Source organism: Schistocerca serialis, chromosome 3 (genome assembly GCF_023864345.2).
Source record: "Schistocerca serialis cubense isolate TAMUIC-IGC-003099 chromosome 3, iqSchSeri2.2, whole genome shotgun sequence".
NCBI lineage: Eukaryota > Metazoa > Arthropoda > Insecta > Orthoptera > Acrididae > Schistocerca > Schistocerca serialis.
Genome location: NC_064640.1, coordinates 780396744 through 780419690, shown reverse-complemented (window position 1 = coordinate 780419690; position 22947 = coordinate 780396744). Strand labels below are relative to the sequence as shown.

Sequence of the window (22947 nt, the reverse complement as noted above, 5' to 3'; positions counted from 1 at the left end):
AAAAACTGCGTCGTGAAAAGGAATGTTGCAGTTTCTGTTTTCTGTTGATAGCGCCGATTACGTCATCATTTCCCCTCACAGGTCTCCATCCTTCGCAAAGACCAAGCTTGTCATTTAGATGTTTGTTCATGATTTTCAGCAGTTCTTTTTGAAGACTGTCGATGTTAAGAAATAGCACACAAGTTGGGCTACTTTTTTTTTTAACACAACTGGTGTAGTTCTTCTTCACATCGGAAATCTTGTTATTCCATTCTCACCGCCATCCCCAGTACAGTCGGACTACTACTTTTGTACCACCTATATTTGCTTCACTCAGATAGGAAGACTGGACGTGATGAAAGCTCAAACAGTAGTAAGATTCCTTCACACAGTGAAAGCAAAATTATGTTGTACTGCAATTTCGAAAGAACAATTTCAAATATTGACAGAAAATTGCGAAAAACTGGAATATCTGATAGAAATATCTGCACTCGATATTGTCATTTTGATATCGACATAGTTATATATCAGGGAAGAAAATATCGCCGATATATATCATGATATATTCTGGGATAATATCGATATATAGATATTTTATCAACGGCCGTAGTAGCGGATATAACGCTAAAGTAACGGCGGCGCCTATGATTTCTAGTGTATTCAACCCGCAATGCTAGGTTCGTAGCCGCTCCATTTCTGATCTCTACTGGTCAGATTCAGCTGTTTCGGTGTAAACACCGCCAAGAAAAGCTCTCATGCGAGGCTCTGTCGTTACATGCAGCAAGACTGTGCTACACTACAAGGATCTCATTTCCTATACAGCAAATGGTTCAAATGACTCTGAGCACTATGGGACTTAACATCTGAGGTCATCAGTCCCCTAGAACTTAGAACTACTTAAACCTAACTAACCTAAGGACACCACACACATCCATGCCCGAGGCAGGATTCGAATCTGCGACCGTAGCAGCCGGGCGGTTCCGGACTAAAGAGCCTAAAACCGCTTGGCCACAGCGGCCGGCTCCAAACTACTCTTGGTCTCTTGTTTAGCTACGTTCTCTCTGACTCGGTTCTAGGCGCTTCAGTCCGGAACCGCGCTGCTGCTACAGTCGCAGGTTCGAATTCTGCCTCCGGCATGGATGTGTGTGATGTCCTTAGGTTAGTTAGGGTTAAGTAGTTCTACGTCTAGGGGACTGATGACTTCAGATGTTAAGTCCTATAGTGCTTAGAGCCATTTGAACCATTTTTTTCCAAGTTTCACCTTATTACTGCCCATAATCCTTTGGTTTCCATGTTTAACCTTCAAACCTCCTTGCCTGACAAGGCAGCACATCGCCTGCAAAGGTGGTTGCTGTTCTTGTCTCGCTACAGTAAGGAAATACATTTTCGACCTATATCTAAACATGCCAGTGCGGACGTCTTGTCCCACCTTCCTGTGGATCCTGATGCCGCCTTTGATCATGAAGAATTGCATTGCTTCCATTTTGATGCTGAACCACAGGCCACGGTTGAGGGCTTCCCATTACGAGTTCGCGCATAGCATCTGCCGTTGCCACCAATCCGTTTCTCTGCCAGGTGGTTCGATTTGTTCAACAGGCTCGGCAGATAATCCACCGGGTCAGACTTCGACACCCTGGGCAAATAATTTTCGTTACAGTATAGCCTCCCTGTTTTTGACGATGTCTTGCTGTTGAGCACAGAAGACCTCTCTCCCAGAGTAGTCATTCCCACCACACTATGGCGCACAACCTTCTCCACCAGGGCTATCGGGGAGCGTCGCGCACTAAACTGTTAGCTGGGAGACATGGTTTTTGGCCAAGGATTAATGCCGAAATTGTTCGTTTTTACTCGGCTTGTGAGCAGTTGCCTGACAATAGCTAGCTCCCAGGACGTCCTTATTCCCTGGCCCTCTCTCCACCGGCCATGGATACACATTCATGTAGACTTTTCGGAGCCCTTCTTGAATTCCTATTGGATCTTGGTTGTGGATGCATTTTCCCAGTTTCCTTATATTCTCCAGTGTGCGTCGACGTTGGTTGATGTCAGCATTCATATGGTTTTGAGTGTTTTTTTCTATTGAGGGGTTGCCTTGTACGTTAGTTTCCGATAGTGGGCCCCAGTTTGTTTTTCACACCTTTCAGTTGTTTTGTTCATGTCACAGCTTTCATCATGTTACGGCTCCGCCATTCCCCACTCAATAAAATGGTGAGGCAGAGCGACTAGTGTGTATGTTCAAGTCGCAAATGACAAAGTTTGTTGTTGATTATTCTCCATTTTCTGAGCACCTACCGCTTCACGCCTATAGGAGAGTGGAGCGTGGCTGAGTTGCTTCACGAATGGCTGCCACGCACTCTCCTCCACCTTCAGCGGCCTGCGTCGCACCTGCCACTGTCGGGTTCGTCCGGCCACTTCACGCCAGGATCGCCATTGCGGGTGCGAGGGTTACGTCGCTGGCCCAAGTGGATACCGGCCACTGTTGTCTGCGGCTGGGGACACCGTCTCTGTGACGTCTATAAGACCAACGGGCTGGTGCAACACCACCTAGACTACAAGCCTGCGCACACTTGTGACGTCACATACTGATGGCCGGGTCTGTATCGGAACGCTCCTGTTAAGCACTCTGCAACTATACGAACTTTACTAGTTTCAGAGCTGAGACTGCATAGGGATTCTCGTGCTTTCCTCTTCTACATGCCCTTGTCATGAAAGTATGGAAATTTATACCATTGCGTAAAGTAACTGAACAAAACTGCCCTATGTTATTTCAAGATGTGAAACTACACTCCTGGAAATGGAAAAAAGAACACATTGACACCGGTGTGTCAGACCCACCATACTTGCTCCGGACACTGCGAGAGGGCTGTACAAGCAATGATCACACGCACGGCACAGCGGACACACCAGGAACCGCGGTGTTGGCCGTCAAATGGCGCTAGCTGCGCAGCATTTGTGCACCGCCGCCGTCAGTGTCAGCCAGTTTGCCGTAGCATACGGAGCTCCATCGCAGTCTTTAACACTGGTAGCATGCCGCGACAGCGTGGACGTGAACCGTATGTGCAGTTGACGGACTTTGAGCGAGGGCGTATAGTGGGCATGCGGGAGGCCGGGTGGATGTACCGCCGAATTGCTCAACACGTGGGGCGTGAGGTCTCCACAGTACATCGATGTTGTCGCCAGTGGTCGGCGGAAGGTGCACGTGCCCGTCGACCTGGGACCGGACCGCAGCGACGCACGGATGCACGCCAAGACCGTAGGATCCTACGCAGTGCCGTAGGGGACCGCACCGCCACTTCCCAGCAAATTAGGGACACTGTTGCTCCTGGGGTATCGGCGAGGACCATTCGCAACCGTCTCCATGAAGCTGGGCTACGGTCCCGCACACCGTTAGGCCGTCTTCCGCTCACGCCCCAACATCGTGCAGCCCGCCTCCAGTGGTGTCGCGACAGGCGTGAATGGAGGGACGAATGGAGACGTGTCGTCTTCAGCGATGAGAGTCGCTTCTGCCTTGGTGCCAATGATGGTCGTATGCGTGTTTGGCGCCGTGCAGGTGAGCGCCACAATCAGGACTGCATACGACCGAGGCACACAGGGCCAACACCCGGCATCATGGTGTGGGGAGCGATCTCCTACACTGGCCGTACACCACTGGTGATCGTCGAGGGGACACTGAATAGTGCACGGTACATCCAAACCGTCATCGAACCCATCGTTCTATCATTCCTAGACCGGCAAGGGAACTTGCTGTTCCAACAGGACAATGCACGTCCGCATGTATCCCGTGCCACCCAACGTGCTCTAGAAGGTGTAAGTCAACTACCCTGGCCAGCAAGATCTCCGGATCTGTCCCCCATTGAGAATGTTTGGGACTGGATGAAGCGTCGTCTCACGCGGTCTGCACGTCCAGCGCGAACGCTGGTCCAACTGAGGCGCCAGGTGGAAATGGCATGGCAAGCCGTTCCACAGGACTACATCCAGCATCTCTACGATCGTCTCCATGGGAGAATAGCAGCCTGCATTGCTGCGAAAGGTGGATATACACTGTACTAGTGCCGACATTGTGCATGCTCTGTTGCCTGTGTCTATGTGCCTGTGGTTCTGTCAGTGTGATCATGTGATGTATCTGACCCCAGGAATGTATCAATAAAGTTTCCCCTTCCTGGGACAATGAATTCACGGTGTTCTTATTTCAATTTCCAGGAGAGTATTTTGAGGATTTGCCTTAAATACGCGTCTCTAGGCTTGAATACAAACTGTAATTTTAAATTCTGCCTTTTACCTCAGAAGCTATGTCTTCTTACAGTAAAAAATCGGCAATATGCAACAACAAGCAGACGTCTTCGGTTTTAAATAAAGCAGCTGGAGCTCCTACAGAATTTAAGAATTTGTTTTTTCCCCGGTTAATTTCGTAAATTCTCCTCTCCACTTCAAAATTTGCTGACCTCACACGAAACTCAGATCATTTGACGAAATGGAGCACTTCCTGACATACAGGGTTATTACAAATGATCGAAGCGATTTCACTGCTCTACAATAACTTTATTATTTGAGATATTTTCACAATGCTTTGCACACACATACAAAAACTCAAAAAGTTTTTTTAGGCATTCACAAATGTTCGATATGTGCCCCGTTAGTGATTCGGCAGACATCAAGCCGATAATCAAGTTCCTCCCACACTCGGCACAGCATGTCCCCATCAATGAGTTCGAAAGCATCGTTGATGCGAGCTCGCAGTTCTGGCACGTTTCTTGGTAGAGGAGGTTTAAACACTGAATCTTTCACATAACCCAACAGAAAGAAATCGCATGGGGTTAAGTCGGGAGAGCGTGGAGGCCATGACATGAATTGCTGATCATGATCTCCACCACGACCGATCCATCGGTTTTCCAATCTCCTGTTTAAGAAGTGCCGAACATCATGATGGAAGTGCGGTGGAGCACCATCCTGTGGTACGTTTAGCTCCCTGCTTGCTTTATTCGTCGACTTCCGCGGCCTACGCGTGAAACTTGCCCGCACGCGTTCAACCGTTTCTTCGTTCACTGCAGGCCGACCAGTTGATTTCCCCTTACAGAGGCATCCAGAAGATTTAAACTGCGCATACCATCGCCGAATGGAGTTAGCAGTTGGTGGATCTTTGTTGAACTTCGTCCTGAAGTGTCGTTGCACTGTTATGACTGACTGATGAGTGCATTTCAAGCACGACATACGCTTTCTCGGCTCCTGTCGCCATTTTGTCTCACTGCGCTCTCCTTGACTGAAATTCGTGTCACAGAGTGCTGTTAATTTAATCACAATGCACTTACCTCGAAATTCTGCTTTATATACTGCTTAATCTGTCGAACACTGAATTCATTAAAACAATTTTCTAAGGTAGTTTAGGTAGTTTACTCAAATTGAAATTATTTCCGAATAGCTGTATATGTAAAACTGAACAAAATCATTCTCTAGCTCTTCTAAATAAAAGTATAGGAAACTCAATAATCTGGTCGGAATGATAGGGAATACTAAACATTATCGAGCCACATTAATTAATATAACTATTCTGTGTGACAATAGTTTCAAATATGAGAGACGTTTCACAGCCAGCTCCGTATTAACATAGCAGCAATGTTCCAGAATTAAAAAAACAAATTATATGGGTACATGATACATAACTGCTTTTAAAAACAATTGGCAAATGTGGTGCAATGGAACCAAATAACACGCTGTAAATTTTTTATCGTTTACTTACCCTTGAATGATGCGTAGACACAAATTCCTGTCTGGGAATAGCCGCAATCTAGCGATTTCTCAACTTCACACATTTGGGAAATCGAAACGTGTGCACTTTCATGCCTTTTCGGGATTTATAATTTCCCTGGCAAAAGAGAACTTGTATCCTATGCTTCGATGAACTGTACGCGAATACTGTATGAAATCTACATCAGTTTCACGTGGCACACACTTTCAACACAACATACACGCCAACAGGACTGCCGACTACAGATAAGATGGTCAACTATTTGTGACGTCACGTGCCAATATGGCCGCTGTGCGTAGGCCTTGTATCCAGAAGGCTTTGGCTGGTGGCACACAACGTTGATCAGTCGCCGCCGAAAGCTACCAGTTTGCAGGTGCAGCGCCCTTCACCGCAGCCCGCCCCACCGCCCTCTGCCTCGAGCCCGTCGACACCTGCTGTGGAGGCGCCCCCGTCCCACCGGGCCCCGCACCATTATCGCCTCGGCCATCTTCGCCAGTGAATCCAACCCCGTCTCCTCCGCAACGGGACCCGCCTGCTGATGACGACGCAGAGATGGTGATGACACTCTCCTCTCCGGTGCTATCGTCGGGCGCCGCGAGGGTCCACCGCTCTCGGGCGTGCCCGTATCCGCGTGTGTTCCAGCACTAAGCTTCGGTACCCGCACCACACATCGCCCCGCCCCCTCCATCGGCACCGGATGCCGCCGCTACAGATCATATGGATGTACCTCTCGCTGGGCAACCGCCGTCATCTCCGTCGCCTGGGGGCCCACGTCGCACAACGGAGAGGTGTGCTTTATCCTGCTACTAGTGCTTATGGGTGTAAGTGCTAGTACGCCGACTGTGGTGGCGCCGCTCGTGTGTGCTTGAATCGGCCGCCAACCGAATCAGAGCAGGCCGGTCGCTGGAGGCCGATTGTGGGATGCGTGCGTATGGCGCCGTCTCCACCGTGCCATTTGCTGGCGACTCACACCCATGCGCTGAAGACACTGAAATATCTCGGAAAATACACATTGGTTCAAAAAAAGTTATAATTCAAATTTGTTAGTCTCGGAGGGGACATCGCACACTCGACCCGCTACCCCACCCCGTGCGTGGGCAGTTGGGGGGATTTGACATCTTCCACGGGAAACCCCATTTTTTAAATTTCAGATTACGATTCCACGGTGATATCTACATACGTTTTATCTGAAGCTTTTTCTTCGTTTCGCCACAGATGGCGCTGTAATCACAGGAACTGAAGTGGGTACCCAATCGTAATTTACGACATGCTACTAAATAGCTGAACCGTATCATCTTCATCTTTGCCTGTGTGTGGTGTGTCGTCTTCCGGAGCCTTGGCTTTGCTCTGCCGCGATTGGTCCGTTTGCTTTTAAATTTCGGACGGCGCTGCGTTCTGGGGGGAGACCTTCTGACGACGAGAGTATCGAGTGCTGCTGCCGGAGTGAGACAGGGAGTTTAGTTTCCACGAGCGTGTGTACTCGGGATGGCGGCAGTCGTTCTAGACGGGCTGTGTGATAAGGAAGCTCGGCGTGGCAACTGTTGACGCGGCGAGTCCGCGTTGCTATGGCGGAACTGGGGCGATTGACACAACTCGAGTTGGTGCTGGTTTCAACCTGTCGCCGAATGCTTGTCTTCCTTCTGGACTAACGGTGAGGATTTCTTGACTTGATGTGTCTCACTCAACTTCTGCCCGTGTCGTCGGGTGCGTTTTGCTCTAAGGTCGTGTGCGATGGTGTTTCACAATTTTAGCAGGCTCAGGCGTGCCCGAAATCCCGATTCAATGATCTGCTCTCATGTTGTCAAGTTTAACTATCACTAGAAAAAAGTATTAAATCTCTGTCCCTTAATAACTGAACCTAAAATATTATCTGTGGTTGAAATTTAATTCTGACCAAAGTGCAATAACGATCTTGTATTTTACAATTTGTTGAGTGGTATTATTATTATTTAGTACTGGCCGTCACATTTACTAAGTCGAACATTAACGAAGCCCAGTAGGCGTCATTAACAGTTCCTGCCTAGATAGGCGTTATATTTTGAACCATGTGTTTCAATAGCCCTTGAATATCAAGTGGCACGTGGGACTTCGCCTCCATGCTGTGAGGGTAGGACAAGCCTGTATTTAATAACTTGTAATTGGAAAACGTATTTGCAACGTTGTATTCCTACGACATATCAAACAGGGGACTACTTGACGCGCCACTGCGGCCGTTCAGTGAACTACGACGTATCATAACAGGCAGTACACTGCAACTGGAGCTCACGTATCGTGCAGACGTAGAACACATACCGGTTCTAAACATTACAATACTTGTGCAGTGTTTATTGCCTGCACATCTACCTATCATTTGGAGAACAGCCTTGCAAGTGGACGATGAATGTTGCAACCATAGAAGAAAAAACTGAAATAATCTTGATTTATAGGGAATGTAGGAGAAATGTTGAGGTTGCTGTTCCCTTGTATGGTGAGCGTTGTCCAGAGAAAGCTCGCTCTCATTCGTTCTTTTATAAGGTTGTGAACGCCTTTACGTCTGATGGCAGCGTACAGACCAGCAAAAGGAAACGAAGCAAACCTGTTACAGGAAAAGTTAATGAAATAGCTGTACCAGCGCCAGTGAACCACAACCCACGGAGAAGCGCCATGTAATTCCATAGCGATTATGGTGTGTCTGTAGGTAGTATTGTCACAATACTGCATCGTCATAGGTATCATCCGTAACACGCGTCACTGCAACAAGAACTCCATGGCGGCAATTTCTATAAGCGGCTAGTGTCAACTAATGCAAAAGAAAAAAATGTTCAAATGTGTATGAAATCTTATGGGACTTAACTGCTAAGGTCATCAGTCCCTAAGCTTACACACTACTGAGCCTAAATTATCCTAAGGACAAACACACACACCCATGCCCGAGGGAGGACTCGAACCTCCGCCGGGATCAGCCGCACAGTCCATGACTGCAGCGCCTTAGACCGCTCGGCAAATGCAAAAGCCGGCCGGTGTGACCGTGCGGTTCTACGCGCTTCAGTCCGGAACCGCGTGACCGCTACGGTCGCAGGTTCGAATCCTGCCTCGGGCATGGATGTGTGTGATGTCCTTAGGTTAGTTGGGTTTAAGTAGTTCTAAGTTCTAGGGGACTGATGACCACAGATGGTAAGTCCCATAGTGCTCAGAGCCATTTGAACCATTTGAACCAAATGCAAAAGACCCCCACATTCTTTGCCGAGGTACAATTTTCCGATGAGTCTACATTCACAAACCATGGTAGCATTAACCGGCATTGCAGGCATAACTAGAGTGTAGGCAGTCCTCACCAGTTACGGCAAGTTAACCATAAACGTCCTCGGTCGGTTAATGTATGGTGCGGCATCATGGAGAACAAACTTATTGATCTGTATTTTATCAACGGCACATTGAACGAACGCAAATATCGAACGTTTTTAGAGCAGGAATTACCGGTACTACTGCAAGATGTTACCCTGAATCTTCGAAAATTTATGTGGTTTCAGCATGACGGTTTCCCAGCGCATTACGCAATTGAAACACAGGAGGTATTAGACCGTGTTTACAGTGGTCGGCGGATCGGCAGAGGTGACCCTTTTAATTGGCCTGCTATGTTGCCGGATTTAACGCTGCCGTATTTGTGTCTGTGGGGATATTTAGAAGTTAAGATGTAACAGCAAGTGCCAATACGCTATGAAGACATGGTCGACCGCATCAGGAACGCCTACTCTGACATTCCCGCAGGTATGCTTCTGTCCTGTATACGATCATTAGAAAAGCGAATCGCTAAGTTGTCAGTACTGCGTTTGAATACTTAACTCTAATTGGGAAAGTATAGTAGCGTTCGCCTCGAGCCACGGCCACAGCGGCGCCTCGAGTTGTCCCCTGTTTGATTTATTGGAGGGATACAACGTTGCGAATTGGGTTCCCAATTAAAAGTTACCCTCGCAGCATGGAGATGGGGTCTCACGTGCCACTGAGCTGTGTACCCGTCTCTAGTCCTCTGATAACAGAGCCATCTGTGGCGAAACGAAGAACATTCTTCAGACAAAACGTATTTAGATTTTTCCGTAGAATCTTAATCTGCAATAAAAAACGGAGGTTCCTAGTGAAGATTTCATAGTTACCTCCATCCACCCAAGCACGGGTTGTCGGGGGGGGGGGGGGGGGGGGAGGGGGAGGGGGAAAATGGTATAATTGGATGTCCCCCTCCTAGGCAAACAAATTTGAATTATAACTTGTTTCGAGCCAATGTGTAGTTTTCAAGATATTTCAATGTCTTCAATTAAAATGAAAACACTGTATATGCTCGGAGCAGCTCTGACTGACTCGATCATGTTCATCCAGTTGTACCGCTCACGATAGTTGTTCTCTGTCTTATAATGTGTGGGTTCACGAGAGGCATGTTTTCCTTTGTTCAAACGTCCATGAATAAAGCCATATTTGTGTTACTTGGATCGGTTACAAGTATTATTTGGTTACTACAACCACACAACAAAATACTTTTTCTGACGAAACATAGTAGGAAACATAATCGTCCAAAAACACTCCTAGCTAGCGACAGTTAACCACCTATGGGTAGCAGCAACACACAGACATAGCAAGTACTGGTGAACCCTTGTAGCAGAGCAAAGCTAACTGGCATTGCCAGCTGTAACCCACCGACCAAGGGCAACGCAGGGAAGGCGTATTGCACACTGAAACACAAGCAAACCCAACCAAAATCCTTATACACTGCGATCCATTTATGACCAGTCAACCACTCATATAACGACCTTGGTTTGTTACAGGTACAGATGCTGCAGCTGGCCAGGGGAGACTTTTAGGTTCCAACCCAGCAGTACCCCTCCTCGATAGGACTGACACCCATTATGTCGACCTAATCTGTGACAACGGCACCGAGCATTGCACGATACCCGAAACTAACAATCCTTGCATGATCTGTCGTAGATAGCATGAAAACTGCTACTGCACTTACTACTCGAGCAGACAATCGCAGAGGTTTTTTTTTTCCCCTTGGCTGTTGTCTTGGCACTTTTTTTCCCTCTGCCCTTGAAACCGCTATCCTTCGTTCGCTTTTCGTCCACTATCTATCTACTCGATGCGACTACGAGGGTTGGAACTTTAATAGTGGCAACTATCTATTTACAGCTCGTACAAAATAGATACGTGTTTCAAAGTTTTACTGACCTTCAAAGTAGTCACCAGCATTGTGTATCACGGGTTGCCAGCGATGTGGAAGTCGTAGGTTGTGTTCCAAAAATGAACAGCGTAGGGACAAAAGTGATGACACTTTCTGCAGGACCTGACCATCATTTTGCAGGACAATGCTTAAGCACGTACAGTGCAAGCTGTTACTGATTTGTTTGACTGATGGGGCTGGCAAGTGCCATACCATCTACTGCACTCCCCTGACTTAAGCCCTCGTAACTTCAACTCGATTTCTAAACTGAAGGAAACACTTCACGGCATTCGTTTCAGAACTGCTACACGCCTCTCGAACTGTCAACACAACTGGCACTACTAAGAGTATCCTACGACTTCCACATCGCTGGCAGCCCTTTATACACAATGCTAGTGACTACTTTGAAGGTCAGTAAAACTTTGAAACTCTTATCTATTTTGTACGAGCTGTAAATAAATAGATGCTACTATTAAAAGTCCAACCCTCGTATATTAGTTGGTAATCCTAACCAGACGTATGGATGATATCACGGCCCCACATCCCGTGAAGTCCTTGGTTGGTAACTAACAAATACAGTTGCGACAGTAGAACTATTGCGATGGCACCACGTCGGTGTGGGCGTGGAGGGGCTCCACTCAGTAATAATAATAAAAAAAGTAATTTTACACTTTACTTACGTATGTCCTCAAATTTCTTACCATCAACTGCAAGGGAAAACTGCAATCACCGTTTGAGAGATAGATGAACGTATGAAAGTGCTTTGGATGATACGCCGTTGCGTTCTGTGGTGGTTGAACGGTGCACATCGTCTGACGCCAATGGGGCCTCATGATAAACTGCATCTTGTAGTGCTCCCCCCAGAAAGAAATCGGGAGGAGTCAAATCAAGACACCTGATCCGTCATTGTACTACAGCATTCCGTCCCATCCAGTGCTCAGGAAGCTTTTCATTTATACTTGGCTTGCAAGATGCGAATAGTGAGCCGAGCAGCTGTCGTGATGGAACCACATATACTGTCGCTTATCCAGGGTTATCTCTTCTAGAAAAACGGACAGAATGTTCGTAACAAAGTGTGCATATGTATTTCCATTTAACATCCCTGGGATGAAGTAAGGTCCCACAATTGAATTTCCTATGATGCTGCATCATAGGTTTACTCTTCGCGGTTGTTACTGTTGCTGTTGTTGCTATTGTTGTACCTGACGAAGTCAGCGAGCATTTTTGTCTGACCAGTAGGGCATGTTACGTAAATCTATGTTATCGCAGTTCGTAGGTAAAGAGCAAACATTGGAAAAACGTAGTGTCTCGTATGCGATGCAGAGCAAACCAACGAGATTCTATACGACTTTCGAAATCATGTCCTCTGAGTGGCTCATGTAGTGACAGACGATACGGGTGGAATTTATGCCGATGCAATATGCAAATGACACTCATTTGGCTGACCCCAATTCCTTGGCAATACGTCTCGTGCCACCAGTCATCGCATAAAAACTATCATGTCTAACGTCTTCTCATTACCATACATGTTTGCATGCAAGGAATGTTGAAGCAGAAACGACCTACTGTTGGACGACACAGTTGCTGCTATTAGGTCTACACCATTACTTCCGCTGTTTTTTCTCGAAGTTTTATTGTGAAAAACTTACAAACTATTTACGATTGAAAGTACTGGCCATCACTTTCTTCCATCTTTTGGGCAGCAAACATAATCCCGCGGCGGAAGAAGTGAGCGTCTTTTGAGAAGATCCATGAATAGATTCAATTCTGCACTTGTTCATATGACCGGAAGTGCTGGTCAACCAGGCCGTGTGCCACTATCGAAAAAGGTGGTAATCAGAGGGAGCACTGGAGAATACGGCAGGTGGGGTAGGACTTCCCATTTAAATGTTTCCAAATATGTTTGATGGGTTTTCCGATATGGGGCCGAGCATAGTCATGCCGCGAAATCACCTTTTCATGCCTATCACTATGTTGTGGCCGCTTGTCTTTCAGTGTTCAGTTAAAACGTATCAATTGCATTCGATAACGAATTTCTGTGGTTGTTTACGTCGGTTTCAGTAGCTTCGAAAACTTCTCTCTTCCACCACCATGCCGGACTTCGATGTCAAAATCACCGTTCTCGAAGCGTTGAAACTATTCTCTGCACGTTCTTTCATTCATAGGAACCTCGCCATAGGTATTACCTATAATTTTATGAGCCTCAGTTGCAGACTTCTTCACTTTAAAGCAGAAAATTAAAACTTCCCGCAGATGACAGAAATTGGACTCGTAAGTTCACACATTTAACCGAGAAAAAGTTTATGATGCAATCACAAATCAACTAATATTTTGATGGCGTTATATATACAAGTCCCTAAGTTATTGTATGACACTTGCGATCTGTCACCTGCACCACCACTTGCTGCTACTGCCATCTATTGCTAAACGGCAGAAACAAAGTTGTAGGCCTAATAGTTCTCCAGTGCAGACAACTAAACAATCGAAAGACTTGATACAACGACGTAGCCTGGGATGAGCGTGTTTACAACGTAATAGCCGATTCCGGCCGATTTGCCTTTCAGTTTCAGAATAATTATCGGATTCTTTTGCGAAGAATTTTAACATCAACATTAATAAGCATTATGTCACAGTACTTGTCTTTTCAAGAGCTTTTGGATGCCGTCTAAAAGTATATCGTTCTGATTAAAAAAACATACTTCCTTCAATATATCGATATAAGAGTTAAGATGCTTATCACATACCAAATTATAGGCTGACAATTATTGAACTATATGAAGAAAACGTAAATTAGTTACAAATTAGGTCATGCACACACTTTATTCGACATGTAAACGTCACTACAGATATTTGGATTTAGGTTATGACATGTTCGACATGCCTGCCATCATTGGCGATGATGTGGAGCAGACGAATAGCGAAATTGTGCATGACACGCTGAAATGTCGGAACATCGATGCTGTCGCTGACCTCCTGAATGGCTGTTTTCAGCTCAGTAATGCTTTTGGGATTATTGATGTACACCTTGTCTTTAATATAGCCCCACACAATGAAGTTCCATGTTTTCAGATCCGGAGAATATGGCAGCCAATGGAGGACTACGCCAGTTGCCTCTGGGTGCCCCAGAGCTAGAATGGGGTCCGCGAAGTGCTCCTCCAGCACATCAAACACTCTCCTCCTTCAATGGTGTCGAGCTCCGTTTCGCATGAACCACATTTTTTTGAAATCTGGGTCACTTTGGGTAATGGAGATGAAATTATCATCCAAAACCTTCACCTACCGTTTGGTAGTCACCATGCCATCAAGGAGTATCGCACTGATTATTCCCTGACTGGACATTGAATACTACACAGTCACCCGTTGAGGGTGAAAGGCCGGCCGTGGTGGCCGAGCGGCTCTAGGCGCTTCAGCCCGGAACCGCGCTGCTGCTGCTGTAGCAGGTTCGAATCCTGCCTCGGGCATGGATGTGTGTGATGTCCTTAGGTTAGTTAGGTTTAGGTAGTTCTAAGTCTAGGGGACTGATGACCTCAGACGTTAAGTCCCATAGTGCTTAGAACCATTTGAACCGCTTTTTTGAGGGTGAAGAGACTTCTCGATGTCGAAATGCGGATTCTCAGTCCCCCAAATGCGCCAATTTTGCTTACTGACGAACCCATTCAAACGAACGTGCGTTTCGTAGCTAAACCAAACCATATTCGTATTCGTCAATTCTGTGGACAGTAGTGTTAGCGAAACACACCCGCTGTTCCATTGCCCTGGGGCTTAGTGGCTGATGGGTTTGAATTTTGTATGTGAAGAGATGTAGGTCTTCTACAACCATTTGTCGCAGTGTCTCCTGGTTGACTCCCACCCGGTTGACTGGTTTGAAATACAGCGCTTGTCTTCTCGATGTTTTCAGGCGTTTTCACCTTTTTGGACGAGCGAAATTGCCAACGCTGTCATCACAAACACAACCCGTTCTAGCAAACTTGCGAATCTAATTCTTGACTTTTAGTACCCTTTGACTGTTTGTCTTCAGCTAGAACTCGGTCGCAAACTTCCTTTGAGCAGCAGTTTGGCTGTTATTTCTCGCATAGTAGGCCTTCACAAACTCTATTCGCTCAGGCACACCCTATCATCACATTTTCACGGGCAAATGGCCTACAACAACAAGCAGCGTGCGCATGCGCGTACTAATTCCACGGTCAACAGTGCAGTTTGGACGTCTAACGCAAATCGTTCAGAAGTTATTGTAGAGTCTTGAGCCGTAGGAAGGAAAGGAGAGAATGTTTCCAGAATGAGATTTTCACTCTGCAACGGAGTGTGCGCTAATATGAAAGATGTTGTTATGGGTGGCCGGTATCCTCTTTCTAAAACAAAAATGCACACGTGGATTAAAAAAAATGGTTCAAATGGCTCGGATTTAATATCTGAGGTCATCAGTCCCCTGGAACTTAGAACTACTTAAACCTAACTAACATAAGGACATCACACACATCCATGCCCGAGGCAGGAGTATCTTGCTATTACACTAATCTGGTCGCTATGTACTGGCGTAGCCTGAGCTGAACTATGCTGCTCCGCGAATGAATGACAGACGCCAAACTGAAATAATGAGTCGAGTCAGTGAGGCCTCCGGTCAACGGCAGGTGGCCTAAATACATGCTGTCGAGAGGGCATTGGCGGCGTGTTTCTTGTCGATGTGTCTCTGGCCTCTCTCATGATCCACTCCCCACTACGTACCACATAAAATACGTAGAAAACTGAGGGAGCGAGTGGAACGAGCTGCAAGGTAAGAGACGTGGGAAGACCATCAGAGTTTCCTGTCAAACTTGAGTCCCAAGAATTTCGTTGTGCCAATGAACAGAAGAAGAAATGGGCCGAGATGTAGGGACGGGTGAAGAAACTCCCCGCGCCTCCAGTACTTCACAGGGACAGTTTTGTCGGCGGAAAAGTGGAAACCATTGTTGATGCTCCACGAGTAAAGATGATCAAGACATCGCTGCAGACGCCGCTCAAGTAGACAGGTTCGTTGAGAACTGCAACAGATCACAAAGCCATTAACGAAAAGAGAGCCTGAGATACCTGGGGGGAGACAATTCATAATAGGGACAGCGGCTATGGCAAATAAGATGACGCTGAGCACAGAGTCCTGAGGCAACCCGTCGTCTTGGATAAAACTGTCCGACAGAGCCGAGCCCACACGTACCTTAAAAACATCGTTTCTTAAAAATTCCCTGATAAAAAGGGGCAGGCGACCTCGGAAGCCACACTCGCACATAATAAGGACGAAACCCGTCATCCAGCAGGCGTCGCCCACCAAAATAAAAAAGAAATCCCTAATTTGGAATTTCCTCAAAAGATTGTTCATAATATGAGTTGACAAGGTGGCGAGATGATCAACTGTAGAGCGATGAACGTGGAAACACGTTGGGCGTTAGTGTACATTGGCAGGGAAGAGAGGAAAATGTTTCATCTTGCTTATGACGACAATGTACAGGAGGTCGAGCGCTCAGGACTTTTAAGTGGGCATTCTGGGCTGCCGTTAAAGGATAGAAGAGTAAACTAGGTAAAATAAAGAGAATGTATTCAAGTTTACGGTATGGAAGGGGCGCGACTAGGATCGGAAGTTACCAGGTTTTGGCCAGTCTACGAGATCAAACAATTAAATAAGTGGGCAACAGATGGGAAGGCGGTTCATGTTAACTGACGTTGGTGGCCAGTCATTGAACGCAGAGCCAGAGGCTCAGCCTCCCGAGAAAGTCATCTACTCTACTCGATGTCTGGATCAAAAGAGAGAGGAGCAACTGTTCTTCAGTGCAGAATCCTCCAGTGTCTACACACGTGACCTGTATCCCACGCTTGCTATTTGCTAAAACCAATGGCGCGAATTCGCTAGCAGATGCAGCAGGGGGTTCAAGGTGTCTCTTATCAGCAGCTTTAACTTGACAGAACTGGTTTGATTCTGAAAGACAGGCAACTTGGGTCACGTAGGTACAGCCGAAGTTGGTCTGGGAGAAAACTTGTAAAGATCTGACTGGACCTTTGAAATAAATTTTTTAAACCAATTCCCTGAAATATTCTTTGACTGGCTGCCGCCATGTAATTTCCTTCCGAATTCCGTCATCTACTCTCATACAATCAACACTTAAAACAACTGACACAGAAACTCTTGCCTGCACATAATTACCTTCAACTACACGAACGACAGGACCTCTTGCCTGTTCACAAATAACATCTTCTAGGCGCTACAGTCTGGAACCGAGCGACCGCTTCGGTCACAGGTTCGAATCCTGCCTCGGGCATGGATGTGTGTAATGTCCTTAGGTTGGTTAGGTTTAAGTAGTTCTAAGTCCTAGGGACTGATGACCTCAGAAGTTAAGTCCCATAGTGCTCAGAGCCATTTGAACTATTTTTTGAAATAATCTCAATAAAACAACGTCTTACATGTATTCATATCAACAAAACTCTGCTGTTCTCTTGGGGATAACAGACGGAAGGCATCATATCGTCTGTTATCGACTTACAGTCAACTTAAAGGGGTACAGCAGATTAATTCTCTTTCCTCATTATTGTAACTCTTATTGTTGTACATCGCTAAATACATTGTAGCTTCTTGCATTGAGTGAACCAGTCAAGCAGCTACCACTTACGAAAAACGGAAGGCATGGACAGTAATGGAAAAAAAGGTCGGGAAAGAGAATTTAGAGAGACGCAGAAAGAAGAGAAACAGAAGGCAGAAAAAAATTCATTCCTTTCGTTCCGCAATCCGGCACGCCACCCAACGTCCTATCGATTTCAGCAACACGTGCTAGTTGTGTAATTACGGCTGTGTACACGCTTTGGGCCTCAAGTCGACTAGTACCAATAGTAAACTGATAGACAATACCAGGATCGTCAGATTCTAAGGTTTGTAGCTTTTCTTACAGTATCTAGATGATGATTTCGCGTCTGTGCCTGGTCTTGTAACAAAAACAAACTCCCATCAAGGTAAAAAGATTTAGTGCTCCAACTATTTCGGAAACCTTGCAGATGCGGTTCGGAGGCATAGGGGGTTATACAGCCCTTGCAGCGCTCACGTCTGTGGAGCAAAATGTAGGAACCTTCTTTCATCAGAGGGCGCGGAAATGATGTTTATAGGAAAGATGAGAGAAAAAAGAATTGATCATGACACGAAAACGAAATGGAAGAAAATGCCATGAGCGGCTGGAAGACTCTGTGGTTTCAAACGCATTATGTAAGCTACACATCCCTGGAGATAAACTGAAAACTCTCAAAAATATACCTTAAGAAACTTCTCATCACAACTCCAAGACAAAAGAGTTTAAAACAAGTATAAGAAATTTACTGCAGCACACAGGTTCAACAGAAGTGCGTTTTTAAATTCATCATACCTCATAGTAATTAGACTCATAAAAATTTGAAGTTCAAATCGTCCTAGGTAAAGACAGTTCCAAAAAAAAACACAATAAAATTTAGCTGTCTACTGTATAATTTACTGATCTCTACGTTGTTCTCTGAACAAATGTCTGGCGCGACATCGTAGCCGACGCGCTGCAGCACCCAGGTTCGGCTCGTAACGGAATTACAGCAGCGATTACTGACGGGCCACACATTATCAAAGAGGAACCAAAAGTAAACGGTCGTCCTATGGGCCGAACGATGGCAACGAATCGCGTTTCTGACACCAATGTACGTGGGATGGGAGAGGGAAGAAGGTTGTTGGATTCTGCTTACAGCGACAATGTACAGGAGGTCGAGAGGTCAGGACTTGTGAGTGGGCATCCAGGACTGCCGATAAATGACAGAGCAGGAAATTAGGTATAACAAAGAGAATACATTTCAGTGTACAGTATACAAGGGGAATGCCTAGGGTCGGAAGTTATCAGGTTTACGCCAGTTTTGGAGGTCCAATCAACTAATGGAAATGGGCAACGGAACGGCAATGGTGGAGAAAGCGCATGCCCTCAGGGGATAGATGTTGCAAAATCAGAATGTGAACTCCGTCCGTTCCTGGAGCGGATGACCGGGACGAAGAGACTGCACATTTAGGTTCCCTTATAGTAAAAACAGTATTGTAACATTCACGATTCTGTGAGGAGAAAGTGGGACAAGCATGTAATGGCAGTTCTGGGGAAGGTGGATAGTCGTCTTCGGTTCATTGGTAGAATTTTGGGAAGATGTGGTTCATCTGTAAAGGAGACCGCTTATAAAACACTAATACGACCTACTCTTGAGTACTGCTCGAGCGTTTGGGATGCCTATCAGGTCGGACTGAGGGAGGACATAGAAGCAATTCAGAGGCGGGCTGCTAGATTTGTTACTGGTAGGTTTGATCATCTCGCGAGTGTTACGGAAATGCTTCAGGAACTCGGGTGGGAGTCTCTGGAGGAAAGGAGGCGTTCTTTTCGTGAATCGCTACTGATGAAATTTAGAGAACCAGCATTTGAGGCTGACTGCAGAACAATTTTACTGCCGCCAACTTACATTTCGCGGAAAGACCACAAAGATAAGATAAGAGAGATTAGGTCTCGTACAGAGGCATATAGGCAGTCATTTTTCCCTCGTTCTGTTTGGGAGTGGAACAGGGAGAGAAGATGCTAGTTGTGGTACGAGGTACCCTCCGCCACACACGGTATGGTGGATTGCGGAGTATGTATGTAGATGTAGATGTAGAAAGATATCGTCCTTGCTTCAACCGTCCATTTCAGGGGAAGGAAGGGAGAATGGCAGTGGGTGGAACACGAAATGTCTGCAAAACACCGGCCCAAGGTGTTAGATACATCAAGAGGGCCTACAATGACATTGTTCGCAATGGTCAGACCAGGAGCCGGGCAATGAACCGCGGTTCCTTAAAGCCGACGGAGATTACCCCTAAAACTGTTAAAAGAGCTTTGAAAAGAAAGCTAACTAGCTCGTTTACTATCGCTGAAAATGCGGCGACAATGCGCACGTAACTGTTTGTAATGGATACAGTTCGCCATCGTAGGATGGCGTTTAAAATATTGGAGATCTCGTCGCCGCGCTCGGTTGCGTTGCGGTATGCCTCAGTCCACCATGGGACGGAGCCACGTCATGGCGAGGAACAGGTGCGACGTATGGAATATTGCGCGGCAGTAAGGATAGCATTTGTAAGGTATTCTATCTGGTCGTCAATGAAGGGGAATTGATATTTATCGAAAATGGCCAGTGAAGAGCAGAGCTGCCAGTCAGCTTTGGAAAGCTGCTGTACAGGGTGACAGCCAGTCAAGGAATATTTTAGAGAATTGGTTTAAAAAATTTACTTCAAAGGTCCAGTCAGATCTTAACAAGTTTTCTCCCAGACCAACTTTGGCTGTGCCAATGTAACACAAGTTGCCTACTTTTCAGAACCGAGGCAATTCTGTCCAGTTGAAGCTGTTGACAGGAGACGCCTTGAGCTCTCTACTGAAACTGCTAGCGAATTCACGCCATCGGTTTTAGCCAACAGCGAGAGTGGGATACAGGTCACGTATGTGGACTATGGAGGATTCTACAGTGCAGAATGCAGTTGCTTCGCTGTCTTGCAATCCGGACCTCGAGCAGAACAGACGTCTTTTCGTGAGGCAGAGCCTCTGGCTCTGCGTTCCATTACCGGCCAACGATATCAGTTAACATGAACTGCCTCCTCATCCGTTGGCCATTTCAATTAGTTGTTCGACCTCTTAAATTAGCGTAAGCCTTGTAACCTCCGACCCTAGGCACGCCCCTTGTATACCGTACACTAAAATATATTCTCTTTGTTTTACCTAATTTCCTGCTCTGTCATTTAACGGCAGCCCTGGATGCCCACTCAAGAGTCCTGACCGCTGGACCTCCTGTACATTGTCGTTGTAAGGAGAATCCAACAGCCTTTTCCCCTCTTCCTGACCATGTAAATTGGTGTCAGAAACCCGACTCGTTCCCACCGTTCGATCCATAGGGTGGCCGTCTACTTTTGGTTCATGTCTGATGTGTGGTCGATCAGCATTCGCCGCTGTTATGCCGCGGCGTGAAGAGTTTGACTGAAAGACGTCAGTCAAAGCAAGGCCACGGAAGTAGACAACATTCCATTAGAACTACTGATAGCCTTGGGAGAGCCAGCCCCTGACAAAACTCTACCATCTGGTGAGCAAGATGTATGAGACAAGCGACATGCCTTCAGACTTCAAAAAGAATATAATAATTCCAATCCCGAAGAAAGCAGGTGTTGACATATGTGAAAATTACCTAACTATCAGTTTAATAAGCCACGGCTGCAAAATACTAACACGAATTCTTTACAGAGGAATGGAAAAACTGGTAGAAGCCGACATCGGAGAAGATCAGTTTGGATTCCGTAGTAATGTTGGAACACTTGCGGCAATACTGACCCTACGAGTTATCTTAGAAAATAGATTAAGGGAAGGCAAACCTACGTTTCTCGCATTTGTAGACTTAGAGAAAGCTTTTGACAATGTTGACTGGAATACTCTCTTTCAAATCTGAAGGTGACAGGGGTAAAATACAGGGAGCGAAAGGCTATTTACAATTTGTACAGAAACCAGATGGCAGTTATAAGATTCGAGGGACATGAAAGGGAAGCAGTGGTTGGGAAGGGAGTGAGACAGGGTTGTAGCCTATCCCCGATGTTATTGAATCTGTATATTGAGCAAGCAGTAAAGGAAACAAAAGAAAAATTTGGAGTAGGAATTAAAATCCATGGAGAAGAAATTAAAACTTTGAGGTTCGCCGATGACATTGTAATTCTGTCAGAGACAGAAAAGGACCTGGAAGAGCAGCTGAACGGAATGGAGAGTGTCTCGAAAGGAGGATATAAGACGAACATCAACAAAAGCAAAACGAGGATAATGGAATGTAGTCGAATTAAGTCGGGTGATGCTGAGGGAATTAGATTAGGAAATGAGACACTTAAAGTAGTAAAGGAGTTTTGCTATTTGGGGAGCAAAATAACTGATGATGGTCGAAGTAGAGATAATATAAAATGTAGACTGGCAATGGCAAGAAAAGCGTTTCTGAAGAAGAGAGATTTGTTAACATCGAGTATAGATTTAAGTGTCAGGAAGTCGTTTCTGAAAGTATTTGTATGGAGCGTAGCCATGTATGGAAGTGAAACGTGGACGATATATAGTTTAGACAAAAAGAGAATAGAAGCTTTCGAAATGTGGTGCTACAGAAGAATGCTGAACGTTGGGTAGATCACATAACTAAAGAGGAGGTACTGAATAGAATTGGGGAGAAGAGGAGTTTGTGGCATTGACTAGAAGAAGGGACCGGTTGGTAGGACATGTTCTGAGGCATCAAGGGATCACCAATTTGGTTCTGGAGGGCAGCGTGGAGGGTCAAAATCGTAGAGGGAGACCAAGAGATGAATACACTAAGCAGATTCAGAAGGATGTAGGTTGCAGTAGGTACTGGGAAACGAAGAGTCTTGCATAGGATAGAGTAGCATGGAGAGCTGCATCAAACCAGTCTCTGGACTGAAGACCGCAACAACAACATGCCGCAGCGAGCCGAGCCTGGGCGCTGCAGCGCGACAGCTACGATGCCGCCCAGACGCTGTCTTCGTGCATTCCAGGGGCCGGGCAACGTCTACCGTCTGCCTGTCGCATCAAGCCGCACCTACACGTACGCAATGAGCACACCGTGTTCGGCGGCACCATTTCAGGGTCGTAGCCGGCCCAGCTTCTCAGTCGCTGCCCTTAAACTCTGAGCCGGCCCCGAGACATGAAGAAACGAGCGAGGCGTCCGTGCCGCTGCTGTGGCTGACGGAGCGCACGGACGCGTTATTCACGGTCGGCGCGGCTTCCTTGCAGCTGCCGCCGCCCAACCCCGTCACCCTGATGCAGCCCTTCCGCTGAGTGCAGTGTGGCAGGCAACGAAGCCTTGCCGCCACGCACCGGCCGAGATGACCGCATCGCGGGCTCTGCTGTTGCTGCCGAGTGCTGAGCTGGCGCGCCTGAGCTGGCGAGGCGAGCGCATCGCTGCTGTTGCGCGCTTCGCTTACTCGGCCGTTGAGAGCTCGTGAAGAGGTTTTCTGTGCTGTGGGCGCTGCGGAGGGCAAATT

General features: G+C 46.6%; 1 protein-coding gene across 1 annotated transcript; it reads left to right on the top strand.

Annotated features, from left to right (window-relative positions):
- The first annotated feature begins 6001 nt into the window (after positions 1-6001).
- On the top strand, positions 6002-22741 carry LOC126471226 (uncharacterized). The gene is made up of 3 exons (XM_050099349.1): positions 6002-6014; positions 6114-6342; positions 22549-22741. Exons 1-3 carry the CDS (start codon positions 6002-6004, stop codon positions 22739-22741), a joined length of 435 nt encoding a protein of 144 aa, XP_049955306.1.
- Positions 22742-22947: the final 206 nt, after the last annotated feature.